The sequence below is a fragment of the Jaculus jaculus genome, chromosome 1 (assembly GCF_020740685.1).
Source record: "Jaculus jaculus isolate mJacJac1 chromosome 1, mJacJac1.mat.Y.cur, whole genome shotgun sequence".
Taxonomy (NCBI): domain Eukaryota; kingdom Metazoa; phylum Chordata; class Mammalia; order Rodentia; family Dipodidae; genus Jaculus; species Jaculus jaculus.
This window is the reverse complement of record NC_059102.1, coordinates 151755332-151775471: the sequence shown is the minus strand read 5'-3', so window position 1 is coordinate 151775471 and position 20140 is coordinate 151755332. Positions and strand designations below refer to the sequence as shown.

The window sequence follows — 20140 nt, the reverse complement described above, 5'->3', positions numbered from 1 at the left end:
TATTTCTGGTGGGAAACTAAGAGCCTTGGCAGTGGCAATGGCCTGCAATGTTTTGGGGGCATCAGGAACCTTCCTGGCCAACACCTCACTGGAAGATATCCCATCCCTGCCACAGAAATTTTTCTATTTACAACCTGTGGCTTCTGAGTATACCATTATCCAAAAAAGTAGGTTTCTCTAAGGCTTATTCATAACATCTTGAATTTTGATTAACCTTTCCCCCACCCTTCTTTTACTTAATTTCTTCCCATGACTTTACTTAGGCTCTTCCACCCCCAATACTGTTATCTGTTCGTCTACTTACATATATACAATATCATCTCCTAAAGTTCTCTCTCCTCCTTCCCTTATAGCCCTTTCCTAGCTTACTGGCCTCTGTACTGAGTTTTTTTCCTACACACACAGAAGTCCAGTCATCTGTAGCTAGGATCCACATATGAGAGAGAACATGCGATGCTTGGCTTTCTGGGCCTGGGTTACCTCACTTAGTATAATCCTTTCCAGATCCATCCATTTTCCTGCAAATTTCATAACTTCATTTTTCTTTACTGCTAAGTAGAATTCCATTGTATAAATGTGTCATATCTTCATTATCCACTCATCAGTTGAGGGACATTTAGGCTGGTTCCATTTCCCAGCTATTGTGAACTGAGCAGCAATAAACATGGTTGAGCAAGAATCTCTAAGGTAATGAGATGAGTCCTTAGGATTTATGCCTAGTAGTGCTATAGCTGGGTCATATGTTAGATCTATTTTTTAAAAATATATATTTTTTATTGACAGCTTCCATAATTACAGACTAAACCATGGTAATTCTTTTACCCTCACTTTCCCTTTTGCAACTCCACTCTCCATCACACCCCTTCCCCCTCTCAATCAGTCTCTCTTTTATTTTGATGTCATCATCTTTTCCTCCTCTTAGATGCTCCTGTGTAGGTAGAGTCAGGCACTGTGAGGTCATGGGTATCCAGGCCATTTTCTGTCTGGAGGAGTGCATTTTAAGGGGTCCTATACTTTCTTTGGCTCTTGCATTCTTTCTGCCACCTCTTCCACAATGGACCCTGAGCCTTAGAAGGTGTGATAGAGATGTTTCAGTGCTAAGCACTCCTTTGTCACTTCTTCTCAGCACTATGTTGCCTTCTAAGTCATCCCAAGGTCACCACCATCTGAAAAGAGAAGCTTCTCTAACCAAAAGTGAGAGTAAAGGATTTTCTTAAAATTTGTTTTTATTTAAGACACAAAGAGACAATGGGCATGTCAAGCCCTCTGGCCACTGCATGTGAACTCCAGACGCATGTGCCAACTTGTGCATCTGGCTTATGTGGGATCTGGAGAATCGAACCTGGGTCCTTAGGCTTTATGGGCAAGTGCCTTAACTGCCAAACCATCTCTCCAGACCTAAGGATGGTTTTTACATCTCTTTTAAAAATATCTATTTGGGCCGGGCGTGGTGGCGTACGCCTTTAATCCCAGCACTCGGGAGGCAGAGGTAGGAGGATGGCCGTGAGTTCGAGGCCACCCTGAGACTCCATAGTGAATTCCAGGTCAGCCTGAGCCAGAGTGAGACCCTACCTCGAAAAACAAACAAACAAACAAACAAAAAAATATCTGTTTGGGCTGGAGAGATGGCTTAGCAGTTAAGGCGTTTGCCTGCAAAGCCTGATGACCTGGGTTTGATTCCCCAGTACCCATATAAGCCAAATACACAAAGTGGCACATGCATCTGGAATACCATTTGCAGTGGCTAGAGGCCCTGGGATTCCCATACTCATTCTCTCTTTCTCTCTCCCTCTCTTTCTCTCTCTCTCTCTCTCTCTCTGTGTGTGTGTGTGTTTGTATCTCTGTTTGCAAATAAATAAAGTGTATATATGCACATATATTTTTCTTTTTTTGTTTTTCAGGGTAGGGTCTCATTCTAGCTCAGGCTGATCTGGAATTCACTATGTAGTCTCAGGCTGGCCTTGAACTAACAGTGATCCTCATACCTCTGCCTCTCAAGTGCTTGGATTAAGAACTTGTGCTGCCACACCCAGCTTCTTAAAAAAAGGATTTTATTTTTATTTATTAGAGACAGAGAGAAAGAGAATGGGCATGCCAGGGCCTCTAGCCACTGCAAACGAACTCCAGATGCATGTGCCACCTTGTACATCTGGCCTAGGTGGGACCTAGAGAATTGAACTTGGGTCCTTAGTTTTCTTAGGCATGCGCCTTAACTTCTAAACCATCTTTCCAGCCCAAATATGTTTTAAAATTTATTTATTTGAACGCTGGGTGTGGCGGCACAGGTCTTTAATCCCAGCACTTGAGAGATAGATGTAGAAGGATCACTATGAGTTCAAGGCCATACTGAGACTACATAGTGAATTCCAGGTCATCCTGGGCCAGAATGAGACCCTACCTTGAAAAACCAAATACATAAATATTATTTATTTGAGAGATAAAGAGGAGCACCAGGGCTGCAAACAAATTCCAGGTACATGCAGGACTTCGTGCACCTGGTCTTATGTAGGTACTGGGGAACTAGACCTGGGGTGCTAGGCTTTGCAACAAATACCTTTTACTGCTGAGCCATCTCCCCATGTGTGTTTGTATGGGTGCACCAGGTTCTTTTGCCAGTACAAATAAATGCCTCTCTTGCTTTATGTGGGTGGCTGTGGAATTGAACCTGAGGTAGACCGACAGGATTTGTAAGAAAGTACCTTTAAACACTGACCCATCTCCCTAGCCCTGTTTTTTTTTTTTAACCTTTTTTCCCCAATTTGTTTATTATGTATCTATTTATTTATATTTATTGGTGTGTGTTTGGTGTATGCATGTGTATGGGAGCACTGGTGTCTCCTGCCACTGCAAACATGTCTGTCCAATTTTATATTAGTGGCTAAGGAATTGAATCCTGGCCAGCAGGCTTTGCATCCAAGTTCCCGAGAGAGGGGGGGGGAGGGAGGGAGGGAGGGAGGGAGGGAGAGAATGGGCACGCAAGGGCCTTTTGCCATTGCAGATGCATACACCATTTTGTGCATCTGGCTTTACGTGGGTACTGGAGAATTGAACTCAGGCTATTAGGCATTGCAAGCAAGCACCTTTAGGCAAGGTACCATCTCTCCAGCCTGATTTTTTACATTTAAAATACATTTTTTCTGCTGGAGAGGTGGCTTAGTGGTTTAGGCTCTTGCCTTGGAAGTGTAAACCAGAGGCACAAAGATGAGGCAAGTGCAAGATCTCACCTGCCCACTAGGTGGCGCAAGCATCTGGCGTTCGAGTGCAGTGGCTGAGGCCCTGGCCCACCAATTGGCTGGCTTTCTCTGTCTCTTGCTTGCTCTTTCCTTCTCTCAATATATATGTATATGAGCCAGGTGTGGTGGCACATACCTTTAATCCTGACATTCAGGAGGCAGAGGTAGGAGGATTGCTGTGAGTTCAAGGCCACCCTGAGATTACATAGTGAATTCCAGATCAGCCTGGGCTGGAGTGAAACCTTTATCTCGAAAAACCAAAAGAAAAAGAAAATCCAGAAGATACCACAGTATCTCCCCAAGTGGCTGTTTAAAAAAAAAAAAAAAAAGGCCTGGTGCACGCCCATTCTCTCCCTCTGCCTCTTTCTCTGTCTGTCACTCTCAAATAAATAAATAAAAATTTTTAAGAAAAGAAAAGAAAGAAAAAGGCAGTTGGGGACTAATAGAGTGTTTTTCTAGCTTGTATGAAGCACTAGGTTCAGTTTCCAGCACCACATTCAACTGGGTGTCATGTCGTACCTGTAATCATAGCTTTTGGGAGGTGGTGGCAGTAGCATCACAAGTTCAAGGTCTTCCTTGGCTACATATAGTTGGAAGTTAGACTGGGCTACCTGAGATCCTGTCCCAAATAAACAATAAATGGCCTCCAAAAGAACATCAGGCTAATGGCTGACAGGGCACAACATAAGCATTCTAAGCAAGCACTTTTCAACTGGGCTACATTCCAGGCCCTAGAACATTTTTTTGTTTTGTTTTTGTTTTTCTGGGTAGGGTCTTGCTGTATCCCAGGCTGACCTGGAATTAATTATGTAGTCTCAGGGTGGCCTCAAACTCATGGCAATCCTCCTACCTCTGCCTCCTGAGTGCTGGGATTAAAGAGGAATCAAACCTAGGACCTCAGGGTTTGAAGACAAGTACCTTAACCGCTAAACAACTCTCCAGCCCTCTATTTCTTCCTGACATGTTTCTGTTAAAATCAGGCACATTGGCTCACACCTGTTATTCCAGCACTCCCAAGGATGAGGCAGGAGGGATCCCTGTGAGTTTCAGGTCAGCTTGAGATAGAGGCAGAGGTAGGAGAATTCCTGTGAGTTCGAGGCCAGCCTCAGACTACAGAGTGAGTTCCAAGTCATCCTGGCCTACAGTGAGACCCCCACCTTGAAACAAACAAAGCTGGGCATGGTGGTTTACATCCCTAATCTCAGTACTTGGGAGGCTGAAGTAGAAGGATTTCTGTTAACTCGAGGCCTTCTTGGATTGTAGAGTAAGTGTGAGTTAAACCTGAGCTAGAGACTCTGCCTTAAAACAGAAAAACAAAACAAAACAAAACTGGGTATGGTGGTACACACCTTTAATCCCAGCACTCAGGAGGCAGAGGTAGGATAACGCCATGAGTTTGAGGCCACCCTGAGAATACAGAGTGAATTCCAGGTCAGCCTGGGGTAGAGTGAGACCCTATCTCCAAAAATAAAAGAAAAAAGACCAAGCAAGGTGGTACATGCCTTTAATCCCAGCACATGGGAGTGACTGTGCCTAAAATATATATGTGTGTGTGTGGTGTGTGTGCATATATATACATACATACATACATACATACATACATACATACATATATATATATATATATATATATATATATATATATATGGTTAATGAGTGATATGTAACCTTCAGAGTACTGGCACTTTCAGCTGAATAATTTCTATTTTTTTTCAAGGTAGGGTCTTGTTCTAGCCCAGGCTGACCTGGAATTCATTATGTAGTCTCAGGTTGGCAGTCCTCCCACCTCTGTCTCCTGAGTGATGGGATTTAAAGGCATTTTGGGCTTTTTTTGGAGACAAGCCCAACAGGTGCCTTTTTTTGTTTTTGTTTTTGTTTTTTTTTTAATTTTTATTTACTTATTTGAGAGCAACAGACAGACAGAGTGAGCAAGAGGCAGAGAGAGAGAGAGAGAGAGAGAGAATGGGCAGGGCCTCCAGCCATTGCAAACGAACTCCAGATGCATGTGCCATCTTGTGCATCTGGCTTACATGTATCCTGGGGAATCAAGCCTCGAACTGGGGTCCTTAGGCTTCACAGGCAAGCACTTGACGGCTAAGCCATTTCTCCAGCCGTTTTCTTTATTTTTTTATTTGAGAGTGACAGACAAAGAGGCAGAGAGAGAGAGAGAGAGAATGGGCGGGCCAGGGCCTCCAGCCACCGCAAACGAACTCCAGACGCATGTGCTGCTTGTGCATCTGGCTAATGTGGGTCCTGGGGAACCGGGGTCCTTAGGCTTCACAGGCAAGTGTTTAACCGCTAAGCCATCTCTCCAGCCTTAAAATTTTTTTTTTTAAAGAGAGAGAATTGGTATGCCAGGGCCCCCAGCAACTGTAATTGAACTCCAGACACGTACACCACCTAGTGCACATGTGTGACCTTGTGCACTTGTATCCCCCTTGCATTTGGCTTACGTGGGACCTGGAGAGTCAAACATGAGTCCTTAGGCTTCTCAGACAAGTGACTTAACCATTAAGCCATCTCTCCAGCGACCCCCCCCCCCAGCTTTTTTTTTGAAGTAAAGTCGTCCTTCAGCCCAGGCCGACCTGCAATTCACTAGATAGTCTCAGGCTGGCCTTGTACTCACAGCCATCCTCCTTTTTCTTTGGCATCCTGAGTACTGATTTTTTTTTGTTTTGGGTTTTTGAGACAGGGTCTTGCTCTAGTTTAGTCTAACCTAGAATTCACTATGTAATCTCAGGCTGGTCTTGAATTCATGGTGATCTTCCTACTTCTGCCTCTGAGTGCTGGGATCAAAGGCATGTACTACCACAGCTGGCCTCCTGAGTACTGAGATTAAAGGTGTGTACCACCACTCCCAGTAGAGAGAGGCAAAGTGGGTATGCCAAAGCTTAGATGAACTCCAGATGCATGCACCATTTTGTACGTCTAGTTCTACATGGGTACCAGGAATCAAACTTGGGTTGTTAGGCTTTGCAGGCAAGCACATTAAGAGCTGAGTCATCTCTCCATCCCTGAATTATTCTTTATTGTAGAAGTAGGAGGGTTTGTCATAGGATGTAGATTTTAATTTTTATTTATTTGAGTCAAAGAGAGAGGAGGGAGAGAGAGAATGGGTGTGCCAGGGCCTCCAGCCACTGCAAATGAACTCCAGATGCATGCACCCCCTTGTGCATCTGACTAACGTGGGTCCTAGGGAATTGAACATGGGTCCTTTGGCTTTGCAGGCAAGCACTAAGGCATTCCTTCAGCCCTAGGCTGTAGATTGCTTAGTAGTGGCCCTGGTCTTTTGCTTACCAGGTGCCAGTATCATCCTTCAACTAGAAGTTTATCCTGACTCCTCCAAATTCCCTGAGGGCAAAACTGTACCTGTTAAGAACTACTGAGCTACAGCACTGCAATATAACGATCACACCTTCCAAGGCTCAGGGTCTAATGTGGAAGAGGTGGCGGAAAGAATGTAAGAGCCAAAGGAAGGGTAGGACTCTTTACAATGTGCTTCCCGCAGACACAAAATGGCCTGGATATCCATGCCCTCACAGTGCCTGACACTACCTAAACAAGGCCATCATAATAGGAGGTAAAAGATAATGACATCAAAATAAGAGAGAGACTGACTGAGATGGGGAGGGGATATGATGGAGAGTGGAGTTCGAAGGGGAAAGTGGAGGGAGGGATAGAATTACCATGGGATATTGTTTATAATTATGGAAGTTGTTAATAAAAAATTTTATAAAACTGCTGAGCTAAAACAGTTAAATGTCTGGCCCTTTGAGCCAGGAGTGGTGGCGCTTGCCTTTAATCCACCACTCGGAGGCAGAGAGGTAGGAGGATCGCCATGAGTTTGAGGCTACCCTGAGACTACATAGTGAATTCCAGGATTCCAGGTCAGCCTGGGCTACAGTGAGACCCTATCTTTAAAAACCAAAAAAAAAAAAAAAAAAGCTTGGCCCTTTGCAGAACAGGTGTGCTGACCTCTGCTCCAAGCATAACAGCTTGTGCCTAGTTGACTGGGGTAGGTGGTAGTTATAGCATCCTTTTCTGAAACTGAGTTGGAGGTGACTTGCCAGGTTTCCCCTTTGTTGGCATAACTTTTGTCAAACCAAGATACAAGCTGTAATTTAAACTTCAGATTTTGTGTTTTCGTTAGTTTTATGCTGATAGTTTGGAACTGGGGATTGTGGGTATAGATATAAGCACAAGAAGCTTCCTTTGCAGAGGTGATCTGATGGGCTGGACTGTAACTCAGTGGTACAGTGCTTGTCTACTATTCTATAGGTCCTAAGTTTAATCTTTGATAGTATGAGAAGAAAAAAATAAGTGATGTCGGCTGTGGTGGTGCACACCTTTAATCCCAGCACTCAGGAGGCACAGGTAGGAGAATTGCCATGAGTTTGAGGCCACCCTGAGACTACATAGTGAATTCCAGGTCAGCCTGGGCTATAGTTAGAGCTATCTTGAAAAAAAGGGGGGCGGGGCTTGTCAGAGGTGCAATCTAGTTTATTTTTTCTAGCTTAATGGGATGGACAGAGGGTAAAACAGAGTTAAGAGTTAAGGTGGTGGGAGCCATAGTCTGCCATGGGACCCATAGGCTAAGAAGGGCACTCCAAAACTGAACTTGCTGCCCTTGAAGACACCCATGTGCCATTGAAACAGAGTCCCTGGAAGGCAAGTTGGTGCAAGACAGCAGGGCCAGTACTGAGGTGACTGCTGACTGCAGGAAGGTGAAGGACAGACAGGTCACCAGTCTGAGCCTGTGGGTGTAAACAATTTACCTACTTACTATGCAGGGACAAAAGGTGTGTAGTGGACACTGTGCAGCCCTTCCCAGAAGAAAACTTGGGTAGTGCCTTCAGTATTTCTAGCACATCTTACCCAGCCTTGGAGGGGGTGAGTTCAACAGAAGAAGCTGCTGGAGTCTGGCAAGTGGGTGGTCTGGTGATCTGCCTAGGTTAAAGTGCGTTTCTGCATAGGAAGGCTGTGTGCAAGGCCATGTTTGTGTTCGAGAGTGAGGCCGTTCACTTGTTGCCTTGATTGATCCTACACCTGTGGATGCTGGGGTGTGATGGCATGACGTGCACTGGGCATTCATACGTTATCTCTGAAGCCCAGTGAGTCTACAAATCCGAGCTCAGAGAAAAACCAATTCCGTAAGTCTGGTAAGGTTTCAGAAGCTGCATTTCTAGGTCCCTCCCGCCTGCAGTTCCAGCACTCCAGTTGAGAGTGGCGCCTAGGTCTGGGGGTGCGAGCCAGTGTAACACGTCCATTCCTTGGCAGCCACGGTGTCAGCGAAGGGAACAGGGTGGGTCTGGAGTGGGAGTGACAAGGAAGTCACAGCCCGGCTAAGGTCACCCCTAGGGGTCCGCAAGGTGGCGTGCCAAGGCTCCATCCGTCCGCCTCACCGGCCTAGCCCGCCAGCACCGCCTTGTCTCGTATCGCCTAGCCTCGCCGGCCATCCCAGGGATCCGTAAACCCAAACCTTAGTAGAGGCGGAAGTGAGGGCCCGTCTCTGAGCAGTATATTAGCGGCCCTTCGCCAATAGGACCTGCGGGCGTCGGGCGTGGCCCAATGAAAATTTTATGGGGCGGGGCCCGTGTGAGCGTCCTCCAATCAACTGGAGCGCGTATCTCTAGGCCTTTCCTCGGTGGGCGGTGCCTCTGGGGCGGGTCGGAGTTCACTGGTCCAATGGGCGGCGGCCTTGGGGGGCGTGGTACGACGCTGAGACCAGAAGCCGAGTGTCCGGAGCGGCTGGGTGCCGCCCGCGCAGTCCTGTCGGTGGCCGCGTCCACAGCATGGCCGGCCTAGGGCGGCCGGGGTCGCGCGCCGCGATGCCCGCCTGGAAACGGGAGATCCTCGAGCGCAGGCGGGCCAAGTTGGCCGCTCTGGGCGCGGGTCCGGGATCCGGTTCGGCGCCCGATGGGCCGAACGAGCGGCTGGTGCTGGCGGATAGCCTGGGCCCGCTGTGCGAGAACCCTTTCATGCGGCTGGAATCGGAACGGCGGCGCGGGGCGCGTCCCGGGCAGCAGCTGCTGGAGCTGTACCGCCGCGTGCCGGGAGTGCGCACCATCCGCGCGGACAACATCCTCATCATTGAATCGACGGCGCCCGGCTTCCCGCCCGCCGTTCCTCCCGCCGCCAGCATCCGCGCTGCTGAGGTCGTGGTGTACGAGGCGCCGCAGCCCGGCCGCGTCAGCCGTCTGCTGGAGAAGTTCGACCCCCCGGCCGTGCCCCGACGCCTCGGGAGCCCCGAGCGCTCTCGCCCCGCGCCGCCGCTGCCGCCCCCAGTGGCACCGGCACTCACCGCCCCGCGAGCGCCCCCCGGCCGGCCCGCGGCCCTCACGGCTCCGGTGCTGCCGAGCAAGCCCGCGCCCCCGACTCCGCCCGCGCCTCCCGCTTCGTGCGCAGGCCAGCGTACCGCCTGCTGCGAACCCGGGCGCCTGAGCGGCGGAGCAGGTCCTGGGGCCCGCCGCAGCGACTTCCTGCAAAAGACCGGCAGCAACTCCTTTACTGTCCACCCTCGAGGCCTGCCCCGCGGCGCGATCGATCGCCCACTCTCTAATGGGCCTTCGGTCCGCGACACCCGAGCTGACCCTGCCAATGGGCTCGCAGGCTCCCCGCCTGCGCGGGTCGAGTGGAAGCCAAAGGTGGAGTCAGGGGAGACCCCACTCCACCCGCCCCCTAGCCCCGGGACCCCGAGTGCCAGTCCAGCCGTGTCCCCTTTTCCGGCGTCCAACCATTCCAGTGCCACTCCCAGCCAGCGTCAGTGGGTCTCCGCTGCCACCAGCGCCAATGACTCTTTCGAAATAAGGCCAGCCCCTAAGCCAGACATGGAGACTATCCCTCTGGGGGATCACCAGGCCCGGGCCCTGGCCAGCCTCCGTGTGAACTCCCGAAACTCCTTCATGTTGATCCCCAAGCGCAAGGCCTCTGGGAACTCTCCTCCAGAAGGCAGGCAGGCAGGGGAGCCGCCAAAGGGAGAGGTGGGATGGGCCTCTCAAAGCCAGGGAATGGGAGCCCAGCTGATGTCTAGAGTGGATGGTGCATCTGCCTTGGGGAGGATCCCCTTGGAGGCTGAGGTGCAGCAGGCAACTAGGGAAGGAGGCTGCCCCAGGCCAGCCACTGCCCTCACAGACTCAGCTGTTAGGTGGCAGAGGCCATCCTCACCCCCACCATTCCCAACCGTCACTGCTGAAACTGAGCCTGCTGAGGGCTTGGGGTTTCCCAGCTTGACTAAGAATGGCAGGGAACGTGGGAGGCCGGGACTGCCGGTCACCTTCATTGATGAGGTGGACTCTGAGGAGGAGGCTCCCCAAGAAGCCAAACTGGCCCCTTCAGCTGTTGGTGTGCCTCCCCAGTACCACCTGAACTCCACCAGGACCAGGCACTTCTCAGAGCTTCAGCACAGAGGCAACAACACCTTCTTAGTGGTGCCCAAGAGGAAGCCAGGAGCCCTTCAGGAATCTCACTTCAGTCAGACTAATGGGGAGCCCCCGACACAAGAATCCAAGGAAGAGGAGGTTGATAGCCTCTCAGGATCCTACGCTGCCACAGAGAGCGCCCTGAAGAAGCGCTACCCCACTGTGCATGAGATTGAGGTGATTGGTGGCTACCTGGCCCTGCAGAAGTCCTGCCTTACTAAGGCTGGCTCCTCAAGAAAGAAGGTCAGTGATATGGGCAGGGCTGTACATAGATTATGGGAGAACTGGGGCTGTGCCAGGGTCTGGGGCCCTTGTAGAGCCCTGATGGCCCTGGGCTGTGGTCAGTATCTACTGGGTATCTCACAGAGATGGAGAGGAACCATGGTCAGGCCTCTATTTGGAATTGGCTGGTCTGGTCTGACTCATTGTGGGTCCACTTTCAAGAAGTAGCCAGGCCCGGGCAGGTGACCAGAGCCTGGATGTAAAGGGAATGGATACGAGACAAGTGATCTTTGTGTCCAGGTCCTTACTTTGAGGTCAGCCTAGGCACCAAGCCCATGATCCAGTTAGAGGGGGTTCTCAACTCCCTGGCAGGCCCTGCCCTTGTACAAGTGTGGACTGATCATCTGATCATCAGGGTTTGTGCCAGATTTGATCCGGAGGGACCTTGGGCAGAGAGTCTCAAGAACAGCCTCCTGGAGGCTCATAACTGGCCAACCAGGTGATCCTTACTTCCTGGCTAGCTCTGGCCAGTGGCTTGGAACCCTCTGGGCACAAGGAAAGCGTTCCTTAGATTCTTCCTGATTGTCCCTGGGTCTGTGTTTGTGCTGTTTGAGCCCTGGGGCAAATTCCAAGGCCAGTCCCACATGACTCTCAGTCCCCTTGTAAAGGTGCACCAGTCCCTGCTGCTGAGATGGCTCCTACAGGGTCCACTCTGAGTGGACTGAGTTAGAATTTAAGCTCACCAGTCCACCTCTGCCCCCTAGCCTCAGTTCTCTTGGGGTCACAGGGTGGTGATTGTGCCTTGTGGTTCCCCATAACCAGAGGCATCATCTTCCTCTTTTTTTTTTTTTTTTTTTTTTTGAGGTAGGGTCTTGCTCTAGCCCAGGCTGGAATTTACTCTGTAGTCTCAGGGTGGTCTCAAACTCTCAGAAATCCTTCTAACTCTGCTGGGATTAAAGGTGTGTGCCACCATGCCTGACTTTTTTTTTTCTTCCCTCTTGCTTCCTGCCCCCTGTAGGCTTGGCATTGCCCCTCCCACCTTCACTCACATCCCCTTCCGTGGGGTTGAGCATCAGTTCTCCTGCTAGCTCCATGTACTGGGTCAGGTACCCATGGTGATCTCCCAGGGAAGGGTTCTGGTGCGGGGACTGTGGGCTGTAACAACTATCTGGTGCCACATAATTGTCTCTTCTGCTATTACCTGTGCTCTTTGTCCTGAGTCCTTGGGGGAGAGGCCCATCCATGGCCCCTTTTCCTCCTCCTCCCCCTGACCTTGGCATCTCTGTGAGGTGATCACTCCCCTGCTTGTCCTGCTGGGTTGAGATTCTTGTTTCCAGAGCCCTGCTTCTATCCTGGGCCCCCCTCCCCTGTGAACCTGGCATCTTCCTAGGACTGGGGGAGGCTGCTGCTGAGAGTGGCCATCCTTCCTAACTGTGGGGATGGGGGTCACAGGTAACTGGGTTGAAATGAGAAAGGCAGAGCACAGCTACCAGGTGTGAGTTCCAGGCCAGCTTGGGCTAAATAGTGAGATCCTGTCACAAAAGAAAACTAAACACAACAAAAGGACAGGCTGGGCCCGAAGGCCAGCGAGAACTGGGGGCAGGGCTGAGATTGAGCAGCTTGGCCCTGGTCTCCTTGCCAACCTGAGGAGGTTGGGGGTCCAGATGGATGTTGCCTGGCATGGCCAAGTGGCCTGGGCAGGGCCTCCCAGAGCAGCACAACCTGCTGGTTGTGACATCCTGCTCATGCATGCACCAGCTGCCCAGCCCAGCAAGAGATAGAATGCCTGTGGGAGGGGACAGGACATCAAGTTGCTTAGCCTTCAGAGCAGTGTGTGGGGTGGGGCCCCCTTGCACTCTGTCCTTTCCCTGACTTTTCTCTTGCCCACAGCCCCTGAGCCTTGAATGGGTGGGGGACTCAGGGCATACGTGAAGCCCAAGGTCTTGGCTGGCCTAGGCTCCTGCTTCCCCTACTGGGAATAGGGGTGCCCAGAGGACCTTAGGGTGACTACTCACTTTGGTCTTTCTATGGCTAGGTGTTCTCAAGGCAGTGGTGGGGTGCAGGCGAGGCTCTTTATTAAGCTTACTGGGCAGTTCTTCACTGGGCCTTCTGAGGTTGAAGGGAGCCTAACTGGGGCCAACAGCTTGGCACAGTATGCTATGGCTCTACATAGCTACCACCTTGCCCTGGGTGGTAGAGGTTGCCCACATTGGCCAGTGTCTGTGAAGTAGACTTATAGAAACACACACTCATTTAGTTTATTTGTTATCAGAGTGGACAGAGGTCCTGCCTGTCCCTTCACTACTGCAGGGTATTGTAGATCTCCCACCTGCTGCTTCCTTGCCTCCCATGGGAGGGCCTTTGCCTCTCCTTATGAAGCACCACCTGTCCTGGCTCCTACCTGTCTGGTTGCTTCTTCCTCTCGCCACCTCCTGGTCCTGTGCCACACCCAGGCATGTTAGTGTCCTCAGGGTTATTAAGGTCTTCCACTCTTCCCTGCAGTGTAACCACCACCCTAGCTTCTGTGGCCTGGTTGTGGCCCTCAGCCCGGCCCCCATCTGCAAATCTGAAGGCTTGGCGAACCCCAACACCACCACTTCCCACCAGCCTGTGGCCTAAAGCCTGGCTGGCACTTGCCCTGCCTCCCTCACACTTTGAAGCTTTCACCTGGTTTGTTTTTGTCCAGTTCCCCTCCCCCAGCTCTTTCCAAGGTCACTTCCTAAGTGGTCTTTTTGGAGCCAGAGATCCCAGAGCTGGTCTGCCCTCAAGAGGCAGTTGTAGATATCTCAGCTGGGCAGCCCTGGCCCTGTGTCCTGTCACCCTTGAGAACTTCAGCTGGGGGCTAAGTGTGTGGGTGGGGACAGGCCCAGAGGCAGGCAATGTGTGCTGGGGAATGAGGGCTGGGTCTGGCTAGAACCCACTTCCAACTAGGCACGCTGAATGCAGTTTCCCAGTCCTGTGTCCCAGAGTAGACACCCTTCGGTAACCCAAGCCAGGTGTCTATGGGCAGGGCAGGTTGAATGAGAACAAAAGAGCCCTGTGAAAGCCAGGAGGTTCTGCCACCACCTGCCTGCCATCCTGGATGCATTGGGCAAAGTCCACCAGACAGTGATGACCAGGTTTATACAGTAACAATCCCTATCTATACCCCCAACCTGTCCTTTCCGCCCCACCCTGGCAGGGGTCATGAGCATGAATCACACAGTATTCTGTGACCCACTGACCTGTTGCAAGGGGGAGGGAGGCCTGTGAGCACTGGCCCAGCAGAGAAGACAAGGGGAGCTGGTCTAGGCACCAGCTGGGACAGGCAGGGGCTTGTGAAACCCTCCCAGCCTGGCCAGGCTGTACCAGGCTCTGTACCCACGTGTGTCCATCCCCTCAGTCTCCCTCCTGAGAGCTGGTCATGCGGACTAATGAGGGCGTGCTAATCCAGCTGGGCCCTGGCAGCTGGTCCTGTGTTCTCAGTGGTGGGGGGATGGGCCTGGAGGGTTCCATGTGTCCAGGGGTGACCTTGGAACAGGAGGAAGCTCCTGGCCTGTCCTGCCTTGGGCTCCTTCTGGGGTGTCCGAGTGGCCAGGTGACACCATCCCCATGCCTTACAAGCTTGGTCTCCCATGGGACCACAGCTGGTGGACTGCGTAGGCCCTGAGGGCAGGGCAGGAAACAGCATGCATTGGTATGACAGGACATCTTCATGCTTTGCCTTACCCAAGGGATCTCTTCTGTCTGCCCATCTCAGTGACAATTTGTGCAGATAGCCAAACTAGAGAAGCTGAATATGGGGGGTATCAGCACAGACTGAGCTTGCCTAGAAGAGGAAGTTAGGAGTTCAGGATCCTGGGCCCTTCCCCTGTCCCTGGGCTGGGTGTGCTCACAGTGGAAAGAGGCCCAGAGTTGTCTGTGGCCATACCGACAAACATGACCTTTGGTAGAGAAGGGCAGGAGGAAGGATGCTGGCTCATAGTTGGGCCTCCTGCTCCCGGTGGGCACAGTGTGCATTCCATGGCCTGTGCCAGGGTCTTTTTCCTGCCTCAGAACAGGCTGAGCCCTCCTACCAGGCCAGTCTTCCATCCTGCTGGGCCTCTGGCTCCTTCCAGGGGAAGAGGGGGAACTTGAGCTGGCTGCTGGTGTCCTGTGCCTGCGAGTTTAATATTTCGAGCCCAGCAAGGCTGCCCCATCTGCTGCAGGCAAGAGAGTGCTCATGTTCATTATCACCCCACGGGCTGAGCTCAGCTGAGAGGGCTGGGGACCTCATCATTCACAGGGAGCTGAGGTCCCACCTGGCATGACCTCCTAGCCCAGGTAGAAGACAGGAGGTTTTTTTTGTAGTCCTGTGCCTGTGCTGCCCTCAGAACCAGCAACCCAGGTCACTGGGAGAGAAGAGGGAATGTGCTTACATGAAATTTTGGAGCCTCAATTTATAATAGCTGGGAAATGGAACCAGCCTAGATGTCCCTCAACAGATGAGTGGATAATGAAGATGTGGCACATTTATACAGTGGAGTTCTACTCAGCGGTAAAGAAAAATGAAGTTATGAAATTTGCAGAAAAATGGATGGACCTGGAAAGTATTATACTAAGTGAGGTAACCCAGGCCCAGAAAGCCAAGTGCCACATGTTCTCTCTCATATGTGGATCCTAGCTACAGATGACTGGGCTTCTGCATGAGAATGAAAATACTTAGTAGCAGAGGCCAGTAAGGTAAAAAGGTTGACATAAAGGGTAGAGAAAGGAAGGGAGGAGGATACTTAATAGGTTGATGTTGTATATATGTAATTACAATGATTGTAATGGGGAGGTAATATGATGGAGAATGGAATTTCAAATGGGAAAGTGTGGGGGGTGGGGAGGGAGGGAATTACCATGGGATATATTTTATAATCATGGAAAATGTTAATAAAAATTAAAAAAAAAATTTTGGAGCCTAAGAGCTGCACAGTAGGGTAGGAGTTGGGGGTTACTGATGGGGTTGCTGGTACCCCAGACTCTGTGGGCTTCCCCACTCAGCCTGTCAAATGGGTGAGGGTTCCTGGTGCTGGCTCCTCAAACAGGCCTTTGAGTTTTCGAGGTAGGCTCTTGCTCTAGCCCAGGCTGACTTGGTATTCACTATTCTCAGGATGGCCTCAAATTTATGGCCATCCTCCTACCTCTGCCTCCCGAGTGCTGTGATTAAAGGTGTGTGCCACCACACCTGGCTCACACAGGCCTTTGGTACTGTGGAACTGTTTCTACTCGCTAGGACTATCTAGGTGCCTCATAGACCAGGACGTGGACTTGACTTTAGGAGCTACTGCAGGCAGAGGTTGGAGGAGATATGTGGGGCCTATAGTTCCCTTTAGAGAGGTCGTCTCCCCTGTGCATTCTCTGAAGGGCTGATGGTGGTGCTCAGCTCAGCATCTCTGTGCTCAGCTGAGTGGTAGGGCCCCGATAATGACGACATTGCTCTCACTCCTAGATGAAGATCTCCTTCAATGACAAGAGCCTGCAGACAACATTCGAGTACCCTTCTGAGAGCTCCTTAGTGCAGGAGGAAGAGGCAGAGGAGGAGGAAGAGGAGGAAGAGGAAGGAGAGGAGGGTGAGGAAGAGGAAGGGGGATCAGGCTCAGAGAAGCCCTTTACCCTCTTCCTGCCCCGGGCCACGTTTGTGGGCAACGTGGGGCCTGAGAGCCCCCGGCTACCAGATGGCAGCTCAGGTGAGTACTCACCTGTTGAGATGGGTAGCCTGGGAGGCGGTGGAGCCTAGAACACACTTGAGGTGCTTGTGCCCATGCTCTTTGGCCCACAGGCCTGTCCAGCTACACTCCCAAGCATTCCATGGCCTTCAGCAAGTGGCAGGAGCAGACGCTGGTGCAGGTTCCAGACGAGGCAGAGCCCCCACTGAAGGAGGTCATGGTGAGCCAAGTTGGAGCAGGGGGGGAACAGCCCAGCCCCAGGGTCCATCTCGTGTGGAAGGGGGCTGATGCCTGGGTGAGGCTTGGTAGCTATGTTCTGTACTTTTCAGCTCACACCTGCCAGTCAGAATGATCTCTCGGACTTCCGCAGCGAGCCAGCCCTCTATTTCTGATCTCCAGTGCTGCCAGGACAGCCAAGACTTAGCCCCAGGTGTGATGATCCTAGGAGCCAGGCAGTGCCCAGGAGCCCTGTCCTCATTCTGTACCTTCCACCTGGCTATGCCTCCTTCCCTTCTTCTCAGTGGCCTCCTAGCCTTTGAGGACAGGTCTGTTTCTCACTCCCCAGTTTGGGGGCTCCAAAGAATAGAGATGGAGCACTGCCTGTGGGGAAGGCTGAAGTCAGTCCATACTGGCCTATTTATAACCAGGTTGATGCCTGAGTAGATCCTGTCCCAAGGTGTTCTCTGTCCTGCTTCCAAATCCCTGCCTGTTCTTTGCAGCTCACATTCTATCATCGTAGAACTCATGCTACCCTTTGTGATAGATTTTTTTTTTTTTCCCTTGCCCATGGACTCAATAAACAGCACTGAACAATGCCGTTTCTGCCTCCCTTGCATGGTCCTCAGTGTGACAATGGATCAGGGGCTAACTTGGGCACTTGTGCCAAGGAACAAGAGCCTCAGTCTGGCATCTTCACATAGTGAGGTTTTGCTGGCCCAGGCTCTTGCCCCCCTCCTAGCCTGTTACCCTCCCCCTCAAAGCTGGCACAATTGGAAGCACATACTGGACCTACTGTCTGGGGTCTGGAATTCCATGACCCAGGGGCTAGGTGCCAGGTGGGAGAGTGTAAGAACAAACTGTCAGGTCTGAAGTGGCTTCAGGCCAGGAGCCTGGGCGAGCAGAGGATGTACTACACGGGAGTGGGAGTAGATGGAGCCTTGGAGATCTTCTCATGTTTGGCTTGGAAACCTGTGATCCATGAGCTTGTAACAAGGGTGTAGCAGCAGAAGGCTCTCAAGACTAGGAAGACGCTGCTGCTTGGGAGCTGTGCTACTGCTGGGGCAGCCACAGGCAAAAATTCTGTAGGCACTGCATGCACTATTGCCAAGTGTCTTCCCTAAGAGCACAGGAGCTCTCTGAATGGGCTTAGGAAATGTTTACTATTACCTAGTGGTGCAGGCTCAGCTTTCTCTGGATCCTGTTTTTGGTTTTTGTTTTTCAAGGTAGGGTCTCGATCTAGCCCAGGCTGACCTGGAATTCACTATGTAGTCTCAAGGTGGCCTTGAACTCACAGCGATCCTCCTACCTCTGCCTCCCGAGTGCTGGGATTAAAGGTCTGCACCACTACGCCAGGCTGTCTTTGTTTTTTGTTTGAAACAGGTTCTCACACTGTATCCCAGGCTGGTTTGAAGTTCACTGTGTAGGCCAGAATGGCCTCAAACTTGAGTCCTCCCACCTCAGTCTCCTAAGTGCTAAACTTACAAGCATGAACCATACCTGGCTTCTGGATCTTGATCAACATATGCTTCCAAACTTGCTCTGGGCCAGTTACAGCAATCTCAAGGATGCTGACGAAGGGCTGGGCCCTGGGGCATATGGAGAGAGGAGTGAGTGAGCAAGTGCAGGTGGACGGAGGGAGGGACACCACTTGCATTAGTCCAAACACCTCTGGCATTGAGGATTGGGCATAGCATGTGAAAGTCTCCCTCCTGCCTTTGCAGGACCCAAACCTATAACTAATGCACACAATAGTTTGATTCTGTGCTGGTGCCGGGATGTTGCAGAACCCAAGAGGGTGGGCTGGCCTAGATGAGGTAGGTACCCTCAGTTCTGTGACCTGACGACAGGGAGGGGCCATCGGTGGGAAAGCTCCTCTTTCAAGAAGGAACCATGGCAGCCCAAACAGAAGACATACAGCATGATACCACAGGTCTTTGCAAAAACAACCTTTATTGACAGTCTGAGGCTATGGGTGGTGGGCGCTGAGGTTTGGGTTCTGGAGTAGAGCTCCCTTCCCAACTTGCTTGGCCTGGGCCGCCACTGGCTGAGAAGGGGTTCCCACAGTACTGAGGCTAGGACCAGAACCACACTGGCAGCTGTAGGAATAAGGGAACTTCAGAGAGGTTCCTCACGCAGCTGGCCCAGAGCTCAGGATCCCCACAGCTCATGAATACAGAGCTAGGACTGCTCCCCCCACCCCAGTGAGTTGTGGCTAGGGCTTTTCTTGCCATTCAAGGCAGGTGGAGGTTAGTAATTGCCTTTCTGGGCAGCTTAGACAGTGAGAAGATATCTGAGGCCCTGAAGAACCAAGATGCTTTGTCATAGACACGGTGGGGCTGAGCAATCACGGGCCGCCGCTGAAACAGGTCCTTGTTCACCCAGCTTCATCAGCTGTCCTTGCCTCCGCTACTCTTCTGGTCTGAAGCCGTGGCTTTGGTCAGGTTCCCCGCTTCCCTCTTGAGGACACTGAGCAGAGTCTGCGAACTCTCCAGGATCTAGGGGCCACAGAAACAAGAGCATTGTGGGTACTCTGGTTGGGAAAGTCCCTCTGCCCCTGCGCCCCTCGCGCTGATGTGCAGCAATCTGTAGCCTTTTGTGCTGTAGCCAATGAGCCAAAAGGCAGGCAAAGACCATCTTCCCGCCTGTATTTGTCCTGTACTGTTCATTCTGACCAACACTCCGCTACTCATCCTCTTGGACCTCCCCCCCCCACGCAAAAAGCACCACTGTCCCTCCTGTAACAGCCTCAAATACTCAATGGGTTCGAACATGCTATCCTGGCCCCAGATGTCCAGTGAGACAAAGAGGGCTCACAGCTGCGAGCCCCACCTTGAGGTAAGCGGCCTCGGTCTCCGCGATGGTCCGATCGAACTCGTTGCGAGAGGCGATCTTGCGCGCCAAGTTCTCGTTGACACGGGCCAGTTTCTCGGTGAGCTGCCTCACCTCGTTCTGCAACCGCTGCTTCTCATCCTCCTCCTGCTGGATCTGCCGGCACAGCTCCTCTCGCTTCTGACACAGCTCCTCGATGCCTTGGGTGGGCGGGGGTAGGACAGCGCGGTGAGCGTGGGCTCTGCCGGGCGCCGCACGGGGCAGGCCGCAGCGCGGGGCTCGCGCAGGCGTGTCCGCGCGGCTTTCCGGACAGGCCGGCCTAGACCTCGGCTCCCGCAGTCCCGACCCCGGCCCGCGGTCTCCCGCGCCCGCCGCTCACACTTGACCAGCTCGTTGTTGTAGTTCTGCAGCGCCGCGCCCTGCTGGGTCATGGTCGGCTCAGCGCCGGGCTACCCCAACCGCCGCCCGCGGCATCCACGCCCGCACCTGCGCACTGCTTCTGCAGAGCGCGAACGCGCGTCATCGCCGCGCGCCTCGCCCTGCGTCA

General features: G+C 52.1%; 2 protein-coding genes across 2 annotated transcripts; one reads left to right on the top strand and one right to left on the bottom strand.

Annotated features, from left to right (window-relative positions):
- Positions 1–9025: 9025 nt before the first annotated feature.
- Positions 9026–17362, top strand: Tprn (taperin). Its single transcript, XM_004654122.2, has 4 exons — positions 9026–10894; positions 16329–16566; positions 16659–16765; positions 16875–17362. Exons 1-4 carry the CDS (start codon positions 9026–9028, stop codon positions 16935–16937), a joined length of 2277 nt encoding a protein of 758 aa, XP_004654179.2. The 3' UTR covers positions 16938–17362.
- A 1333-nt stretch (positions 17363–18695) lies between these two features.
- Positions 18696–20101, bottom strand: Ssna1 (SS nuclear autoantigen 1). Its single transcript, XM_004654121.2, has 3 exons — positions 19973–20101; positions 19594–19793; positions 18696–19259 (listed from the first exon to the last, which is right to left on the bottom strand). Exons 1-3 carry the CDS (start codon positions 20022–20024, stop codon positions 19152–19154), a joined length of 360 nt encoding a protein of 119 aa, XP_004654178.1. The 5' UTR covers positions 20025–20101; the 3' UTR covers positions 18696–19151.
- Positions 20102–20140: the final 39 nt, after the last annotated feature.